The following is an 18,905-nucleotide window of genomic DNA, read 5'->3' as shown; positions in this document are numbered from 1 at the left end:
CTGCCTTTTTCAATTTCCAGTTGGTGGTCGCTTAGTCTGTACCTGGTGAGGGTCTGTCTCTGTTTTGTGTCTCTGATGGTCGTGAGGTAGTCTGCCAGTTTATATTCTCTTTTTAGGGCCCGGTAACATTCTAATCTGCTTTGGCTTTCGGTTATTTTGTTCCAATGTTCCAGGTAGGTTTCTTTGCATTTTTTAATGATTTGGTTCACTCGGATTGGTGTTTGGACGGCTGTGTTGGTCTGGGGCTGGTCAGGGTCCGGCTGAGTACTTAGTTTCAGTAGCAGCTGACTCAGGGGACTCTTTTCTGGGTTTAGCTCTTGGGTCTGAAAGGCTTTGAAATGAAGGGTGTCTGGGGAGCTAGATTTGAGGTGATTTAGGAAGTTTAGTGCTCGTTTTTGGATGTTTATTATCAGTGGGTATCTGCCTAGTTCGGCTCTGCATGCATTTGTTGGCGTTTTTCTTTGGGTGCGAAGGATGCTTCGGCAGAATTCTGCATGTAGGGCTTCTATTGTGTGTTTTTCCCATTTAGTGTAGCTTTGGTGATTTAGCGGGCCCCATACTTCACTACCGTACAGTGCAATGGGCAGGATTATGCTGTCAAAAATTTTGAGCCAGATTTTGATTGGGATTTGGATGTTGTAGAATTTTCTTTTTATTGCATATAGGGCTCTTCGGGCTTTTTCTTTTAGTGCATTCACTGCTATGCTGAAGCTCCCTGATGCTGTAATAGTTAGACCAAGGTAGGTGTAGCTCATAGTGTGTCCTATAGTGGTATCACTGAGGGTAAACTGGTATTTGTTTTCCTGACATCTGGGTCTTTTCTGAAAAATCATGATGTTGGTTTTCTTTAGTTCTCTCTCTCTCTCGCGGGCCCTCTCTCTCTCTCTCGCGGGCCCTCTCTCTCTCTCTCGCGGGCCCTCTCTCTCTCTCTCGCGGGCCCTCTCTCTCTCTCTCGCGGGCCCTCTCTCTCTCTCTCGCGGGCCCTCTCTCTCTCTCTCGCGGGCCCTCTCTCTCTCTCTCGCGGGCCCTCTCTCTCTCTCTCGCGGGCCCTCTCTCTCTCTCTCGCGGTCTCTCTCTCTCGCGGGCCCTCTCTCTCTCTCTCTCTCTCGCGGGCCCTCTCTCTCTCTCTCTCTCGCGGGCCCTCTCTCTCTCTCTCGCGGGCCCCCTCTCTCTCGCGGGCCCTCTCTCTCTCTCTCTCTCTCGCGGGCCCTCTCTCTCTCTCTCGCGGGCCCTCTCTCTCTCGCGGGCCCTCTCTCTCTCGCGGGCCCTCTCTCTCTCGCGGGCCCTCTCTCTCTCGCGGGCCCCCTCTCTCTCTCTCTCTCTCTCTCTCGCGGGCCCTCTCTCTCTCGCGGGCCCCCTCTCTCTCTCTCTCTCGCGGGCCCTCTCTCTCGCGGGCCCCCTCTCTCTCTCGCGGGCCCTCCCTCTCTCTCTCGCGGGCCCTCTCTCTCTCTCTCGCGGGCCCTCTCTCTCTCTCTCTCGCACGGGCCCGCCCTCTCTCTCTCTCAATTCAATTCAATTCAATTCAATCAATTCAATTCTATTTCAATTCAATTCAAATGCTTTATTGGCATGAGAGTTTACAGAGAACCATATTGCCAAAGCTTACATAGCAAAAAGGTACAGTTTTCCAACATTCTGTAGGTGTCAATCGATTTGACATTTGTTGGGTACATACAATATTACTTTTAAACAATATTAATTTTAAACAGTCTTTGTACTTCATTTGGTACGTTCAATATTAATTTTAAACAGTCTTAATTTTAAACAGTCCTCAGGTTGTGACATGTTGTTACATATTTGGCCCCAAGGTATGGTCTGTCTCCTTCTCCTAGGACTAATCTCAATTTTGACAGATCATCCAATTCCTTGAAATCTGGGGTTGTTTGGCTTAGCTTGTTGAATAATATGTTTCTTGATGTGTTGAATTTTTCGCATTTTAGGAGGAAATGCATTTCTGTTTCAACCTCGCCAGCCAGACATTGATCGCATATTCTATTCTCTCTAGGCTGCCAGGATTTCTTGTATCTGCCTTTTTCAATTTCCAGTTGGTGGTCGCTTAGTCTGTACCTGGTGAGGGTCTGTCTCTGTTTTGTGTCTCTGATGGTCGTGAGGTAGTCTGCCAGTTTATATTCTCTTTTTAGGGCCCAGTAACATTCTAATCTGCTTTGGCTTTCGGTTATTTTGTTCCAATGTTCCAGGTAGGTTTCTTTGCATTGTTTAATGATTTGGTTCACTCGGATTGGTGTTTGGACGGCTGTGTTGGTCTGGGGCTGGTCAGGGTCCGGCTGAGTACTTAGTTTCCGTAGCAGCTGACTCAGGGGACTCTTTTCTGGGTTTAGCTCTTGGGTCTGAAAGGCTTTGAAATGAAGGGTGTCTGGGGAGCTAGATTTGAGGTGATTTAGGAAGTTTAGTGCTCGTTTTTGGATGTTTATTATCAGTGGGTATCTGCCTAGTTCGGCTCTGCATGCATTTGTTGGCGTTTTTCTTTGGGTGCGAAGGATGCTTCGGCAGAATTCTGCATGTAGGGCTTCTATTGTATGTTTTTCCCATTTAGTGTAGCTTTGGTGATTTAGCGGGCCCCATACTTCACTACCGTACAGTGCAATGGGCAGGATTATGCTGTCAAATATTTTGAGCCAGATTTTGATTGGGATTTGGATGTTGTAGAATTTTCTTTTTATTGCATATAGGGCTCTTCGGGCTTTTTCTTTTAGTGCATTCACTGCTATGCTGAAGCTCCCTGATGCTGTAATAGTTAGACCAAGGTAGGTGTAGCTCATAGTGTGTCCTATAGTGGTATCACTGAGGGTAAACTGGTATTTGTTTTCCTGACATCTGGGCCTTTTTTGAAAAATCATGATGTTGGTTTTCTTTAGATTTACTGTTAGAGCCCAATTTTGGCAGTATTTGTCGAGTAGGTCTAGTTGTTGCTGTAATCCCTGTTCTGTGGGAGACAGCAGAACCAGGTCGTCCGCATAGAACAGGGATTTCACTTCTCCATCCAGGAGACGGAGACCTGGTGACTCGCTTTGCTCCAGCATGTCTGCTAATTCATTTATGTATATGTTGAACAGGGTCGGGCTCAAATTGCAGCCCTGCCGGACGCCTCTTCTCTGGGTGAAGAAATCGTTGCGTTTGTCTCCAATTTTCTCTCTCTCTCTCTCTCACACTCCCAATCTCTCTCTCACTCTCACACTCCCAATCTCTCTCTCTCTCACTCCCAGTCTCTCTCTCACACTCCCAACCTCTCTCTCTCTCACACACTCCCAATCTCTCTCTCTCACACACTTCCAATCTCTCTCTCACACACTCCCAATCTCTCTCTCTCTCATACTCCCAATCTCTCTCTCTCTCACTCCCAATCTCTCTCTCTCTCACACTACCAATCTCTCTTTCTCACACTCCCAATCTCTCTCTCTCTCACTCCCAATCTCTCCCTCTCTCACACGCCCAATCTCTCTCTCTCTCTCTCACTCCAAATCTCTCTCTCTCTCACTCCCAATCTCTCTCTCTCACACTCCCAATCTCTCTCTCTCACACTCCCAATCTCTCTCTCTCACACTCCCAATCTCTCTCTCTCACACTCCCAATCTCTCTCTCTCACACTCCCAATCTCTCTCTCTCACACTCCCAATCTCTCTCTCTCTCACACTCCCAATCTCTCTCTCTCTCACACTCCCAATCTCTCTCCCTCTCACACTCCCAATCTCTCTTTCTCTCACACTCCCAATCTCTCTTTCTCTCACACTCCCAATCTCTCTCTCTCACACTCCCAATCCCTCTCTCTCTCACACTCCCAATCTCTCTCTCTCTCTCACACTCCCAATCTCTCTCTCACTCTCACACTCCCAATCTCTCTCTCTCACTCCCTGTCTATCTCTCTCACACTCCCTCTCTCTCTCTCACACTCCCAATCTCTCTCTCTCTCTCACACTCCCAATCTCTCTCTCACACTCCCAATCTATCTCTCTCAAACTCCCAATCTCTCTCTCTCTCACACTCCCAATCTCTCCCTCTCTCACACTCCCAGTCTCTCTCTCTCACACACTCCCAATCAATCTCTCTCACACTCCCAATCTCTCTCTCTCTCTCACACTCCCAATCTCTCTCTCTCTCTCACACTCCCAATCTCTCTCTCTCTCACACTCCCAATGTCTCTCTCTCTCACACTCCCAATCTCTCTCTCACACTCCCAATCTCTCTCTCACACTCCCAATCTCTCTCTCACACTCCCAATCTCTCTCTCACACTCCCAATCTCTCTCTCACACTCCCAATCTCTCTCTCACACTCCCAATCTCTCTCTCATACTCCCAATCTCTCTGTCTCTCACTCCCAATCTGTCTTTCTCTCTCACTCCCAATCTCTCTCTCTCTCACTCCCAATCTCTATCTCTCACTCCCATTCTCTCTCTCTCTCACACTCCCAATCTCTCCCTCTCTCACTCCCAATCTCTCTCTCTCACACTCCCAGTCTCTCTGTCTCTCACACTCCCAATCTCTCTCTCTCACACTCCCAATCTCTCTCTCTCACTCCCAATCTCTATGTCTCACACTCACAATCTCTCTCTCTCTCACACTCCCAATCTCTCTCTCTCTCACACTCCCAGTCTCTCTCTCTCTCACACTCACAATCTCTCTCTCTCTCTCTCACGGGCCCGCCCTCTCTCTCTCTCTCGCGGGCCCTCTCTCTCTCTCTCTCTCGCGGGCCCTCTCTCTCTCTCTCTCTCGCGGGCCCTCTCTCTCTCTCTCTCTCGCGGGCCCTCTCTCTCTCTCTCTCGCGGGCCCTCTCTCTCTCTCTCTCTCTCTCTCGCGGGCCCTCTCTCTCTCTCTCGCGGGCCCTCTCTCTCTCTCTCTCTCTCGCGGGCCCTCTCTCTCTCGCGGGCCCTCTCTCTCTCGCGGGCCCTCTCTCTCTCGCGGGCCCTCTCTCTCGCGGGCCCTCTCTCTCTCTCGCGGGCCCTCTCTCTCGCGCGAGTGCTCTCTCGTGTGCGTGCACACTTTCATCCCACTCCCTCTCTCCCCCTCTCACCTGATCCTCCCTCTCGTGCTCCCCTGTCCTTCATACCCTCTTCCTCCTTTCCCATTTCTCTTCCCCCTCCTGCTCTTTTCTTCCTCATCTCTCCTCACACCAGCTCTCTGTCTGTAGATTGAATTGTTGGCGATTGTTTAGCTATTGTGGACTTTCACCTTTTGGGAGCCAGTAATGTGACAGAAGTTAACCTCCACTGCTGAACCCCTCGCACTAAGCACAGGATTAACCTCCGATAGAAAGTTTCCTGTTTTATAAACTTTTACATTAGCGGGCAGAAGGAAGTCTTGGCCTCTCTTAAATGCAGCTCGTAAATGGATTATGTTGTGTCAGCTTTCCAGTCAGTGATTCCTGCTGATCTTTTCTGTAATACTTAGTGTGCAGAAAGCACAAAGTGATAAAGTAAGTGATCCATGATCTCTCAGCCCTGGATTATTCATTATTGTCAACCATTTATCAGTTAAGTTTGGGCCCTTGAGCAACAAAGATTATTGCACAACTTCCTCAAATATCGGCCTTCCACCCTCGGAGAAGTGTCTGTGGGAGTGAGCTTGCAATAGCTGTAACTACAGTGCTTTATTCTCAGGTGTTTAGAAGAACGAGAGGTGATCTCATTGAAACATATAAAATTCTTAAGAGGGCTTGACAGGGTAGATGCTGAGGTTGTTTCTTCCCCTGGCTGGAGAGTCTAGAACCAGGGGTCACAGTCTCAGGAGAAGGGTCGGCCATTTTGGACCGAGATGAGGAGGAATTTCTTCACTCAGAGGGTGGTGAATCTTTGGAATTCTCTGCCCCAGAGGGCTGTGGATGCTCAGGCGTTGAGTATATTCAAGACGGGAAGGCGGTTTCCAATGGGGTTCCGCAAGGCTCAGTATTAGATCCCTTGCTTTTTGTGGTATATATCAATGATTTAGACTTCAACGTAGGGGGCATGATTAAGAAGTTTGCAGATGATACGAAAATTGGCCGTGTGGTTGATAGTGAGGAAGATAGCTGTAGACTGCAGGAAGATATCAATGGACTGGTCAGGTGGGCAGAACAGTGGCAAATGGAATTCAATCCGGAGAAGTGTGAGGCCATGCATCTGGGAAGGGCTAACAAGGTAAGGGTGATACACTATACAGGAAACTTTGTGATATCCGGCACCGACAGGACCGAGCTGTTGCCGTCCCATCAAAACTGCCGGACAAACCAGCGCTAATGTTGAAACATACGGAGCTTGAGCTCCGTATCTAGCAACAAACCCTGTTCTTCTAAACAGTCGGCCGTAGCTTGCAAGCGTCTCTGTAGCTTAGCAACAGCTTCAGCTAGACCTTGCAGAGCCTGACTGGTGGGGGAAAAAAATCAACGAAAAGAAAAAAAACTTACTGAACAGACTCCTGATTTTTGCCGGTGGCTCGAGCATTCCGGACAGTTAACCTCCGGATAAACCAAAGTTTCCTGTAAATGGTAGGATACTGAGAAGTGTAGAGGAACAGAGGGACCTTGGAGTGCATGCCCACAGATCCCTGAAGGTAGAAGCCAAGGTAGATAAGGTGGTTAGGAAGGCATACAGGATACTTTCCTTTATTAGCCGAGGTACAGAATATAAGAGCAGGGGGGTTATGCTAGAACTGTATAAAACGCCAGTTAGGCCACAGCTAGAATACTGCGTACGGTTCTGATCACCGCATTACAGGAAAGATGTGATTGCACTGGAGAGAGGGTGCAGAGGAGATTTACAAAGATGTTGCCAGGATTGGAGAATATGAGGTAAGACTGGATAGGCTGGGGTTGTTTTCTTTGGAACAGAGGAGGCTGAGGGGAGATTTAATTGAGGTGTATAAAATTATGAGGGGCCTGGATAGAGTGGATAGGAAGGACCTATTTCCCCCAGCAGAGAGGCCCATAACCAGGGGGCATAGATTTAAAGTAATCGATAGAAGGATTAGAGGGGAGTTGAGGAGAACTTTTTTCACCCAGAGGGTGGTGGGGGTCTGGAACTCACTGCCTGAAAGGGTGGGAGAGGCAGAGACCCTCATCACATTTAAAAAGTACTTGGATGTGCACTTGAAGCGCCGTAACCTACAGGGCTACGGACCAAGAGCTGGAAAGTGGGATTAGGCTGGATGGCTCTTTGTCGGCCGGCACGGACACGATGGGCCCAATGGCCTCCTTCTGTGCCGTAAATTTCTATGATAGATTTTTGGGCACTGAGAGAATCGAGGGATTTGGGGATAGGGCGGGAAAGTGGAGTTGAGGTCGAAGATCAGCCGTGATCTTATCGAATGGCGGAGCAGGTTCGAAAGGCTGTGTGGCCTACTCTTACTCCTATTTTGTATGTTCTAATCGCCCAAGTTTGTATTCATGCCCGGGCTGTCACTGGCAAGGCCAGCATTTATTGCCCGTCCCCTACTTTGACACAACTGAGGGGCTTGCTGGGTCACTTCAAAGGGCGGTAAAGAGCCAACTATGTCAGTGCGGGATAAGGATTGGCTCTAAGGGCTGGGTCGGTCGGGCTGGGGTGCGAAGCGGGGCTGGGCACGCGCCGCGGCTGGACGAGGCGCCGCCCTCCGGGGCGGTGGCGACTCTGGACGCGCGCTGGAAAAAAGACCTCCTATGTTTCTATCCAGAGAGTGGTGAACCTGTGGAATTGTCTACCACAGAAGGCAGTAGAGGCCAATTCATTAAATATTCAAGAAGGAGTTGGATATATTTCTTAAGGCTAAAGGGATCAAGGGATATGGGGAGAAGGCAGGGACAGGGTACTGAATTTGGATGATCAGCCATGATCTCATTGAATGGCGGAGCAGGCTCGAGGGGCCGAATGGCCTACTCCTGCTCCTATCCTATCTTCTATAGGCCCAGACCGGGTAAGGACGGCAGGTATCCTTCCTTAAGAGGACATTTGCGAAGCTGTTGGGTCAAATTGGTGACCTTATCCCAAAGTTACACTATAGCCAGGATAGGATAGATAGAAACTATTTCCTCTGGTGGCGGGAGTCCAGAACAAGAGGGCATAACCTTAAAAATTAGAGTCAGGCCGTTCAGGGGTGATGTCAGGAAGCACTTCTTCACACAAAGGGTAGCGGGAATCTGGAACTCTCTCATCCAGAAAGCTGTTGAGGCTGGGGGGTCAATCGGAAACTTTCAAAACTGAGATTGATCGATTCTTGTTAGGCAAAGAGTATCAAGGGATATGGATCCGAAGTGGGCAAATGGAGTTGCGATACAGGTCATCCATGACCTCATTGAATGGCGGAACAGGCTCGAGGGGCTGAATGGCCTCCTCCTGTTCCTATGTTCACACATGGGAATGGTGGCCTAGTGGCCATGTTACTGGACCGGTAATCCAGAGGCCTAGACTGATGATCCTGGAGACTAGAGTTCAAAATCCCACCACGGCAGCTGGAGAATTTTGGCTCAGTTAATTAAATAAATCTGGAATTAAAAAAAGCTAGCATTCAGTAATGGAAAGTACCAGATTGTCATTAAAAAAAAAAACCCCTATCTGGTTCACTAACGACCTTTTAGACTGTCTGGCCTATACGTGACTCCAGACCCACAGCAATGCGGTTGACTCTTAACTGCCCCTCTGGGGGGGGGGAAAAACCCAGCATGTCACTCGGTTGTAACGAAGAAGGCATGCCAACGCCTGTTCTTCCTCAGGAGACTGAAGAAATTTGGAATGGCCACCCAGATTCTCACCAACTTCTACCGGTGCACCATCGAGAGTATCCTGTCCGGCTGCATCACTACCTGGTATGGCAACTGCACCGCCACAGACCGCAAGGCTCTACAGATGGGGGTGAAAGCTGCACAACATACTATAGGAATTAAACTACCTGCTGTGCAGGATATCTACCCCGAGAGGTGCCGGGGGAAGGCCCTGAGAATCATTAAAGACGCGAGCCACCCCAGCCACAACCTCTTCGCCCTGCTCCCATCCGGTAAGAGATACCGAAGCATACGGTCTCGTACCAGCAGGTTTCGAAAGAGCTTCTACCCCCAGGCCATAAGACTCATGAACGATTAATTTATTATTATTTATTACTGTTGTTTTATTTATTATTACTGTATTTCTATTAGTATTTTTATCATTGTTATGCCATATTTATTCCACTGTTGGGGAGGACTCGTAAAAATCAACATTTCATTGTGCAGTACACACGTCTGCTGCATATATGACAAATAAAATTGAATTGAATTGAATTTTGTCAAGAAGGTAGCTCGCCACCACCTTCTCGAGGGCAATTAGGGATGGGCAATAAACACCAGTGGTGCCCTCATCCCGTGACTGAATTTTTTTAAAAATTTAAAAATTGCACCATGCTAAAGTCGTAGGGTGAATGCTGAGTTGGACTGAAACTCAACCGGGAAGGCGGGTGGAAGGAGAGAAGAGAAGCCTTGAGTGGTTTTACCTGCTGTGGAACAATTAGGAAATTCTGAGCACATCTTTCCAGCGATTAACGTTCAGATTGTGATCTATCTCTCTGTGTACGGCACTTCAAATCCCAGCCGGGGATTTGAAGAGAAGTGAATCTGCTCAGCAGTGATGGAAAGAGTCTCTTAAATGCTTCGCGATCATCGATCTGTGCATAAGTTGGTGCGCTTTTTTTTTTTGGTTTTTCAGTCGTGATTTGGCTGCGTTCGCTCAACTGGGTATTGCAATCGGTTTGTTCTATTTATAGCGCAAACACCCTCTTTTCACCTCTCTTCCCCCTCCGCTCGTTTTGCTGTGTGTGGCGGGGGAGGGTTCTTCTCCTCTCGGTCAGAAGGTTGAGTTCAAGTCCCACTCCAGAGACTTGAGCACATTAATCCAGGCCGATACTCCAGGGCTGCACTGAGGGAGTGCTGCCCGGTCGGAGGTGCCGTCTTTCGGATGAGACGTTAAACCCTGGCTCTGCCTGCCCCCTTGGGTGGACATTAAAGATCCCGTGGTACTATTTCGAAGAAGGGCGGGGGGGGGGGGGTTATCCCTGGTGTTCTGGCCGATGTTTGTGGGAGCTTGCTGTGCGCAAATTGGCTGCCACGTTTCCTACATTACACCAGTGACTACACTTTACAGCCAATGAAGTACTTTTTTTTTAAAAGCGCTTTGGGACGACCTGAGGTGGTGAAAGGCGCTATAGAAATGCAAATCTTTCTTTCTTTCCTCCTCCTCCTGAAACTGCTTCCCTCCTTCCTGGGGTGCGGCTCCACAGACGCTGGACACCCCCGCTACTCTGCCAAGGTGGACATGCGTCACGCGCGAGCGCTGTTGGGCTGTGGGAGTCGCCGCGGCTCAGCTCAATCCTGGCCTCGACCCGATGACCACGCACCGGTCCCTCGATTTGGATAACGATGAGGAGCAGGAACCCTGGCTGATCTTTCTTTGTGCCTCACTAACACAAGCACGTTGAGGGCCAATTACAGCAGCCTTGCCAAGTGACGATCCGGCCTGACGCTCGAGTGTAGAAAGAACCAACTTTCACGTTATTGTGAAATATTTAATTCCGTTGAGCGTTCTTATTTTGTTTAATCCTTATTTTGGACACTCTGGAAATTTTCAGTTACTGAGGAAAAATAACGGCGGGCGAAATTGGTGGTGAAATGGTTTTGAATGATTTGTGGCCTTTTTTCTTACTGATTGGTTCTTCCGACTGGTCGTTTGGGATTGGTTGCTACTTCCCATTGGCTGGTTTCTGGCTGCTCTTCTCACTTTACATAGAAACATAGAAGATAGGAACAGGAGGAGGCCATTCAGCCCCTCGAGTCTGCTCCGCCATTCAATGCGATCATGGCTGATCATCCAAATTCAGTACCCGTCCCTGCTTTCTCCCCATATCCCTTGATCCCCTTAGCCTTAAGAAATATATCTAACTCCTTAATGAATTGGCCTCAACTGCCTTGTGTGGTAGAGAATTCCACAGGTTCACCACTCTCTGGGTGAAGAAATTCCTCCTCCTCTCAGTCCTAAATGGCTTACCCTTTATCCTTAGACTGTGACCGCTGGTTCTCGACTCCCCTGCCAGCGGGAACAGCCTTCCTGCATCTAGTCTGCCTAGTCCTGTTAGAATTTTATAAGTTTCAATGAGATCCCCTCTCATTCTTCTAAACTCTAGCGAATATAAGCCCAATCGACCCAATCTCTCCTCATACGTCATTCCTGCCATCCCAGGTATCAGCCTGGTGAATCTTCGCTGCACTCCCTCCATGGCAAGAACATCCTTCCTCAGATAAGGTGACCAAAACTGCACACAATACTCTCAAGGTGTGGTCTCACCAAGGCCCTGTGCAACTGCAGCAAGACATCCTGGCTCCTGTACTCGAATCCTCTCGCTATGAAGGCCAGCATACCATTTGATTGGCTCAAAGTAAAGGTCATCCAATCTGAACTGAAGAGGTGGGAAATGTGCCAATCGTCAAACTGTGACAGGAAAGGTCATGTCAACAGGAAGAACATGTGCAGGAAGAGTACACAATATGCAAAATTTTATATGTGCGCGCACATTGTGTGTGTGTGTGTATATATGTGTGAGTGCTTGTGTGCGCACGTATATACAGGAAACTTTTGATTTACCGGCACCTAAATAACCAGAAATCTCGGTTAACCGGCAAAATTCAGGAGTAGGTTCAGGTAACTTTTATTACTTGCCTTCCTCCATTTGTTGCTGTGCAAGGGTGTGGCTGCAGCTGTTGCTAAGCTACAGAGACGCTTGCAACTTGTGGCCATTGTTCTGAAGCAAGCAACAGGGTTTGTTGCTTTATACGGAGCTCTCCGCTCCGTATCTTTTACTATAGCGTTCGGTTATCCGGAATTTTTGATGAACCGGCACCACGTCGGTCCCATCCGTGCCGGATAAAAAAAAGTTTCCTGTATGTGTGTACATGCGTGTGCGTGTGTAAAAAATATCCTTTTATAAATTCTGTGTAAATGCTGGAAACTAAGAGCTGCCCTTGACTCTTCCCGACAGGTACGCCAGTCTATATTTCTGTTGTGCGATTGAAGATCAAGACAACGAACTCCTGACTCTGGAGCTCATCCACCGCTATGTGGAGCTGCTGGACAAATACTTTGGGAGCGTAAGTGATCCTTTCGTCAATCGTTCTACTGTCCTTTTTGGTCAGGTTAACCCTCCAGCTGGGCGGCAAAAGGCAGCGTCCCGCCAGTGCGCTGCTCTGTACGTGGAGTGCAAGGGAGATCACAGAGGAAGAGTTGGGGTGGGGCCTTGAGAGATTGAAATGATGGCAAATAAAAAGAGGAATTGCTGGAAATACTCAGCGGGTCAGGCAGCATCTGTGGAGAGAGAGACAGAGTTGACGTTTCAGGTCGGTGACCTTTCGTCGGGACGATGATGGGAGGCCAGTCTGTATCTGGCATCACCCATGTAATGAACCCCCGATTTCAGTCAGGCCAATCAGGTAAAAGGAAAAGAAAGACTTGCATTTCTATAGCGCCTTTCACGACCTCAGAACGTCCCAAAGTGCTTTACAGCCAATGAAGTACTTTTGGAGTGTAGTCACTGTTGTAACGTAGGTAACGCGGCAGCCAGTGTGTGCACAGCAAGCTCCCACAAACATCAATGCGATAATGACCAGATAATCTGTTTAGGTGATGTTGATTGAGAGATAAATACTGGCCGGGGATAACTTCACCCCTGCTCTTCTTCGAAATAATGCCATGGTATCCTTTACGTCCACCTGAGAGAGCAGGCGGGGCCTCTGTTTAACGTCTCATCTGAAAGATGGCACCTCCGACAGTGCGGCGCTCCCTCGGTACTGCCCCTCCGACAGTGCGGCGCTCCCTCAGTACTGCCCCTCCGACAGTGCGACGCTCTCACAGTACTGCCTCTGTGACAGTACTGCCCCTCCGACAGTGCAGCGCTCCCTCAGTACTGCCCCTCCGACAGTGCGGCGCTCCCTCAGTACTGCCGCTCCGACAGTGCGGCGCTCCCTCAGTGCTGCCGCTCCGACAGTGCGGCGCTCCCTCAGTGCTGCCCCTCCGACAGTGCGGCGCTCCCTCAGTACTGCCGCTCCGACAGTGCGGCGCTCCCTCAGTACTGCCGCTCCGACAGTGCGGCGCTCCCTCAGTACTGCCGCTCCGACAGTGCGGCGCTCCCTCAGTACTGCCCCTCCGACAGTGCGGCGCTCCCTCAGTACTGCCCCTCCGACAGTGCGGCGCTCCCTCAGTACTGCCCCTCCGACAGTGCGGCGCTCCCTCAGTACTGCCCCTCCGACAGTGCGGCGCTCCCTCAGTACTGCCCCTCCGACAGTGCGGCGCTCCCTCAGTACCCCCCACTGAGTGTCAGCCTAGACTTTTGTGCTCAAGTCTCTGGAGTGGGACTTGAACCCACAACCTTCTGACTCAGAGATGCCAGGTACCACTTCAAGGAAAGGGGGATAAAGGGATAGGGGAACAGGGCAGGCAAATGGGATTAGGACTACTGCCCGTGTGGAGGAGAATCAACAGCACGGACTGGTTGGGCCGAACGGCCTGTTTCTATGCTGTAATTTCTATGTTGGAAGCTAACTAAACCCAGATTGGGAATGCCCATAGGGACCTCGAGGTCGACGTGGCTCAGTACTGCACTGGGCCGTGCTTCGAAGCATTGATCCAAATTGGGAAGCTATTGGGCAGGCTTGGAACTGCTGAGGGAGTATACCCTAAACTGGTTGGAGAAACCTTGGGGGGTGGTGGGCCCCCCGAATGTTTTGGTGCCACTAATTCCTATTTGTTTTCAGGTATGTGAACTGGATATAATCTTCAACTTTGAGAAGGCCTACTTTATCTTGGATGAGTTTATTATGGGGGGCGAGATCCAAGATACTTCGAAGAAGAACGTGCTGAAGGCCATTGAGCAAGCAGATCTCATGCAAGAGGTACGTGCGAAAATGGCGACCACTGGTAGGCACATCCTGATGGTGCGCTGTGTGCTTCTATCCGTGCCCGTCCCATTGAGTGGGGTACAGGAAATTTTTGTTTAACCAGAGGTTAAATGTCCGGAAAGCTCTATCTACCGACAAAATTCAGGAGCCTTTTCCTATAAGTTTTTTTTACTTCTCGTTGCTTTTTTTTTCCCCAGTCAGGCTCTGCAAGGTCTAGCTGAAGCTGTTGCTTAGCTACAGAGACGCTTTTAAGCTGCGGCCGACTGTTTTGAAGCTGTTGCTAAGCAACAGGGTTTGTTGATTCACACGGAGCTCTAAAGCTCCGTATGTTTTAACATTAGCGCTGGTTTCTACGGCAGTTTTGATGGGACGGCACCAGCTCGGTCCTGTCAGTGCCGGATACCAGAAAGTTTCCTGCAATTGGAAATGCCGGGCAGAGGAGTTGATACCAGAGGTTGGAAAGTGAAGGAATGGCGTAAGTTCTTTTATGTAACGGAGCTCGGACTCCTCAACAGCTGGTCTGTGTGAATTGCATACCGATGTCCCGAACATAGGAACAATAGACAGACAGGAAAAGACCTTCTTGGCCCATGCAGTCGCAATGCCTTGTGCCTCCCAACCCCCTGACCTCTACCACCTAGAAGGTACAAGGGCAGCAGGTGCATGGGAACACCACCACCTCCAAGTTCCCCTCCGAGTCACACACCATCCTGACTTGGAAATATATCATGGTTCTTTCATCGTCACTGGGTCAAAACCCTGAAACTCCCTCCCTAACAGCACTGTGAGAGTACCTTCACCACACGGACTGCAGCGGTTCAAGAAGGCAGCTCATCACCACCTTCTGATGGGCAATAAATGCCAGCGACGCCCACATCCCAGGAATTAATATTTTTTTTAAACCAGTCTCTATATAACACACCCCTCACTGCAACACTCTGATATCCCACTCCCTCTCAGTCGGAGACCTACAAAGAATTCCTCCCTTGATGGGGAGGGGTCTGTGGTGTTGTTTCTCACAGGCTTTGCTCCTTGCTTCAATCATCCCCCTGTAGGGCAGGTAGCAAGCGAAGATCAGGAACGAAGATCAGACTATAGGAGCGACGGCTCTATTTGAACGGGACTCTTCCACTTGCGGTGTGGAAGCTGGGATCGCACTGCCTATTAATCCCATTCCCTCAGCATTATTTGTTTTAGCTGAAGAACGAGGAAAGGGAGAGGGAATGTTACTGACTCCCAGGCCACAACACACCACATCCAGGACTGAGATGAGGAGAAATTTCTTCACTCAGAGGGTGCTGAATCTTTGGAATTCTCGACCCCAGAGGGCTGCGGAGGCTCAGTCATTGGGTATATTCAAGGCTGAGGTCGATAGATTTTTGGATTCTAGGGGAATCAAGGGATATGGAGATCGGGCGGGAAAGTGGAGTTGAGGTAGATGGTCAGCCATGATCTTATTGAATGGCGGAGCAGGTTTGAGGGGGGCCGTATGGCCTACTCCTGCCCCTATTACTTGTGTTGTTATCTGACTAGGAGCTCGGGGAGAAGCAGATGTACAGGCGGGCTGCAAGCAAGGTCCCTTCTAAAGTGAACGGAAAGGAACCTCGGGCGGGCAGTTCGCTATTGCCCCAGACCACTTTCACCCCCCGACCTTTCTGTGTCCTCCTCCGGCTCTCTCTCTCCCCGTCTCTTGGCTCCGTTTTATACCTCGCGGCTAGTTTGTGCTTTTTGATCATGATTGATTGAGAAGTGTTTTTTTGGTGAGCATGCAATTAATACATGACATTTGTTAAAAGAAAACATTAAACCCTTTAATTGTGCGAGTTGCGCTTGTTGCGATCTCCTCGAGATTTTAGCACTGACCCGAGGTTTCATTTGATTTGTGTTTCCCTCTCTAGGACGATGAGTCACCCCGCAGTGTCCTAGAGGAGATGGGACTGGCTTAGCTCGACAGACCAGCACGTGGCTGCATTTAGAGGGGAGGTCTCGCTCGACTGGGGGGGGGGTGATGGGGGTGGGCGTGGGGGGGGGGCAAATAAAAACACTACCTGCGTACTATTGATCGTGTGGAGTCGCCGTCTGTCTGTAGTAAAGGATCGAACTTTGCACCCTGAATTTCCTCTTGCTCAGCCTGTGGCCCGCGGGTTTCCTTTAACTCGATGGGGCAGTAAGAGTTCTAACCCCACACTATGCTGCAGCTAGACAAAGCGGGATCTAATGAATTAACGTCAATTGGGAGCCAGTGGGAAGTGGGTGTAGAATCAGCCTTTATTGGGGGGGATGGATGTAAAACTGGGACTGGACTATTTATTGGGAGTGGGTAGTTGAGGGGTGGTTGGGGGGGGGGAGATGGATGTAAAACCAGGGCTGGAGTCTTTATTACAGACAGACGCGCAAGACCTTCCACTCTGACCCCAGTGCTCCCATTATAACCGAAGAGGCTCGTGCCAGAAACTCTTTTATTTTCCTGCAGTTATGTTCCCGTGAGCGCCGAGAAACCATGGAAACCATTTCACAGTTGCGACGTTTCCGTGGTTTCTCTTCGGCTGGGGCGGGGTCCGTTTCCGGGACCGATGGCGAGCCGCTTCCCTGCGGAATGCAGGAATTCCTGTCGAGCTGGGTGCGGCGACGTTCGTCCTCACCCGCCCGCTCCCTCCCACAGCCCCCACCCCCTTCCCCTGGGGGGGTTTCTTGTCCCTCAGTAATATTGGTGACGGCGGTTATCTATCTTTATATATATTTTCGGAGATCTCCCAAGGTGTGGCCTTGTGGAGTTTTATTTCCTGGGCCAGATGGTGATGGAGTTGGGTGGGGGTGGGGGGGGAGCCTCCCGCAGCCACCGCCACCTGGTGAGCAGAGCCGGGCACTACACCGGCACAGTTGACAGCAAAATCAATGGCAAAAGTGTGACCAAAACCCGTGCTGACTGGAAGTGTGCACCCTACACAAGATTTTTAAATAATATAGAGATCGAAATCTTCGCAAGGATACATACTTGATGCAGGGAGATGTAGTGTTTTCATTCAGCTGTTGTTCCACAGATTCTGGAATCGAAGACTCTTCACTATAGAGGTGCCCCCCGCTCATTGCAGTGATTGGCAAGGTGCGTGCGATGGTGAATTTACACCTGTTTTCCACGGGGTTTGGTCTCACTGCCTTGTAGCAATGAGGGTGACTGTAGCCCGTTTGTGTGTGTGTGTGTATTCACAGGCAATACTGGGTTTCGCCATTTTCAAATTGGTTAAATAACAATTGAATGATTTCGATGTTTTATTTTCTCCGGTGGGTGGGTGGGAGGGATTTGGATCAGCTTGCGTTCGATCACCCGTGGATGTTTTGCGTGATGGCGTTTGTGCATCTTTGACGTGCAGGCTGGCCGCCATTTTTAGATGTTGTTGCGGGGGGGGGGTGGGGGGCGCACGAGGCTTGGTGAGGGGCTTACTTGGACCGTAGCGCAGACACGTGTCCGTTGCGCGGTGGGACCCGGTTTCAAACCCATCGACTTGAAGGGAGACGCCCGTTCCTGTGATATGTTGTATAGTGCATCAGGAATCATACAGCAATGACCCAATACCATTAGACTTTGGGGCAGAGCCCGATGACTCCAATGCACGCTCCACCTGTGACTTATACCGTAGCATAATGTTCTCTCATCTTGGACTATTGGCTACGGTACAGCAGGTCACCGGTGAGGGCGCAAAGCTCCGACGCCAACAAGGCAAATCCTCGGATGTTCTGCTTTGTCCGGAACCTTTCAATAATCTGCTTCAGGTCTAACCAGGCTTCGCGCCTCGCAAGTCAACCTTCAAACCCCGCGAGGGGTAAAATGGCCTCCTCCACGGTGTAGCGTGTGACTCGAGGGTCGCGTCCTTTTTTGGAATTGGCCTATAGTTGCCCCCAACCTTTTCCCCCCACACCCCTGCCCAAGTCACGCACAGATTAACTAATCAAATCACTAATTGAGGAATTGGGGTGGGGGGGAGGCAATAAATCATGTCACACATGCTGATCTTGCTCTGCTGTGTAACCTTCCAAAATGGTGGCGCATCTCTTGTTTGTATAAAACAACTTGATTTTTTTTTGTTTAAAATCACTTGTTTCTCCTGTTTCTAAGACGTGAATGATGCTGAATTTCTGATTGTTCGTCCATTTAGAGGGGAGAGTTTGACTTTATCTGAAATCCCACTTATCGGTAAATGTTGAGAAGGAACGGACCTCTTATGCACTTGTCTCAGTTTAGCCTTGGTTACACTGTGCTGCCCATCAGTCTGTTGCCTCCACTTTCCAACATATTAGGACAACGACAAAAGATGTCTCCCCATCAAGGAGTTTACGCTAAACCTTTATTTAAAAAAAAAAAAATCACTGGTGAGGCCCCAGCTGGAGCACTGCGTTCAATTCCGGGCACCACACTTTAGGAAGGATGTCAAGACCTTGGAGAGGGTGCAGAGGAGATTGACCAGAATGGCCTCCTGTGCTGTAAGAATCGATCAACAGCTTCCAACAAGAAAACGGGGCAACTTGAAGTGAGTGGGCTTAAATCCCGCACTCAATCACACCCAGAATGATGTGGGAATTTTTGCTTAATTCAGACCGCGCGCCTCCTTTATCAGAATTTTGAATGTTTATTTTTGGATTATTTGTGAAGTGAGCGTATCCATGTAAATCTGTGAAATGTGAGTTTTTATTTATTAAACATTGAACAGGTACACGCCACGTGTCTCGGGTTTTATTCATATTTAACCCTCGTCTTCCTTCATTTAATGAATTCTGTGTTCGGCAGGCTCAGGGATCCAGGAGTTCTGAAATTAAGCATTTTTCCTTTCAAGCACCCAGTATCATCATCCCTGTCTCCCAGGGCAGGTACTACACGGGTTAGATACAGAGTAAAGCTCCCTCTACACTGTCCCATCAAACACTCCCAGGGCAGGTACAGCACGGGTTAGATACAGAGTAAAGCTCCCTCTACACTGTCCCATCAAACACTCCCAGGGCAGGTACAGCACGGGTTAGATACAGAGTAAAGCTCCC

The 18,905-nt window shown here is 49.6% G+C and overlaps 1 protein-coding gene across 3 annotated transcripts in view; it reads left to right on the top strand.

Moving 5' to 3' along the window:
- Window positions 1-18,585, top strand: part of LOC147090650 (AP-1 complex subunit sigma-1A) — a 65,799-nt gene extending 47,214 nt beyond the window's left edge. For all 3 annotated transcript variants that reach the window (XM_085977416.1, XM_085977418.1, XM_085977417.1), the window contains exons 3-5: window positions 11,963-12,071; window positions 13,731-13,868; window positions 15,773-18,585. In XM_085977416.1, the coding sequence (XP_085833542.1) occupies window positions 11,963-12,071; window positions 13,731-13,868; window positions 15,773-15,820 (295 nt within the window). In that variant the 3' untranslated portion in view covers window positions 15,821-18,585. The remainder of the gene's footprint in view (window positions 1-11,962; window positions 12,072-13,730; window positions 13,869-15,772) is intronic.
- Window positions 18,586-18,905: the final 320 nt, after the last annotated feature.

This window comes from Somniosus microcephalus, unplaced genomic scaffold (assembly GCF_052327205.1).
Source record: "Somniosus microcephalus isolate GS21.2 unplaced genomic scaffold, FLI_Smic_1.0 unresolved_chr4, whole genome shotgun sequence".
In the NCBI taxonomy this organism is placed as follows: Eukaryota; Metazoa; Chordata; class Chondrichthyes; order Squaliformes; family Somniosidae; genus Somniosus; species Somniosus microcephalus.
This window is presented reverse-complemented; position numbering and strand designations above follow the sequence as displayed.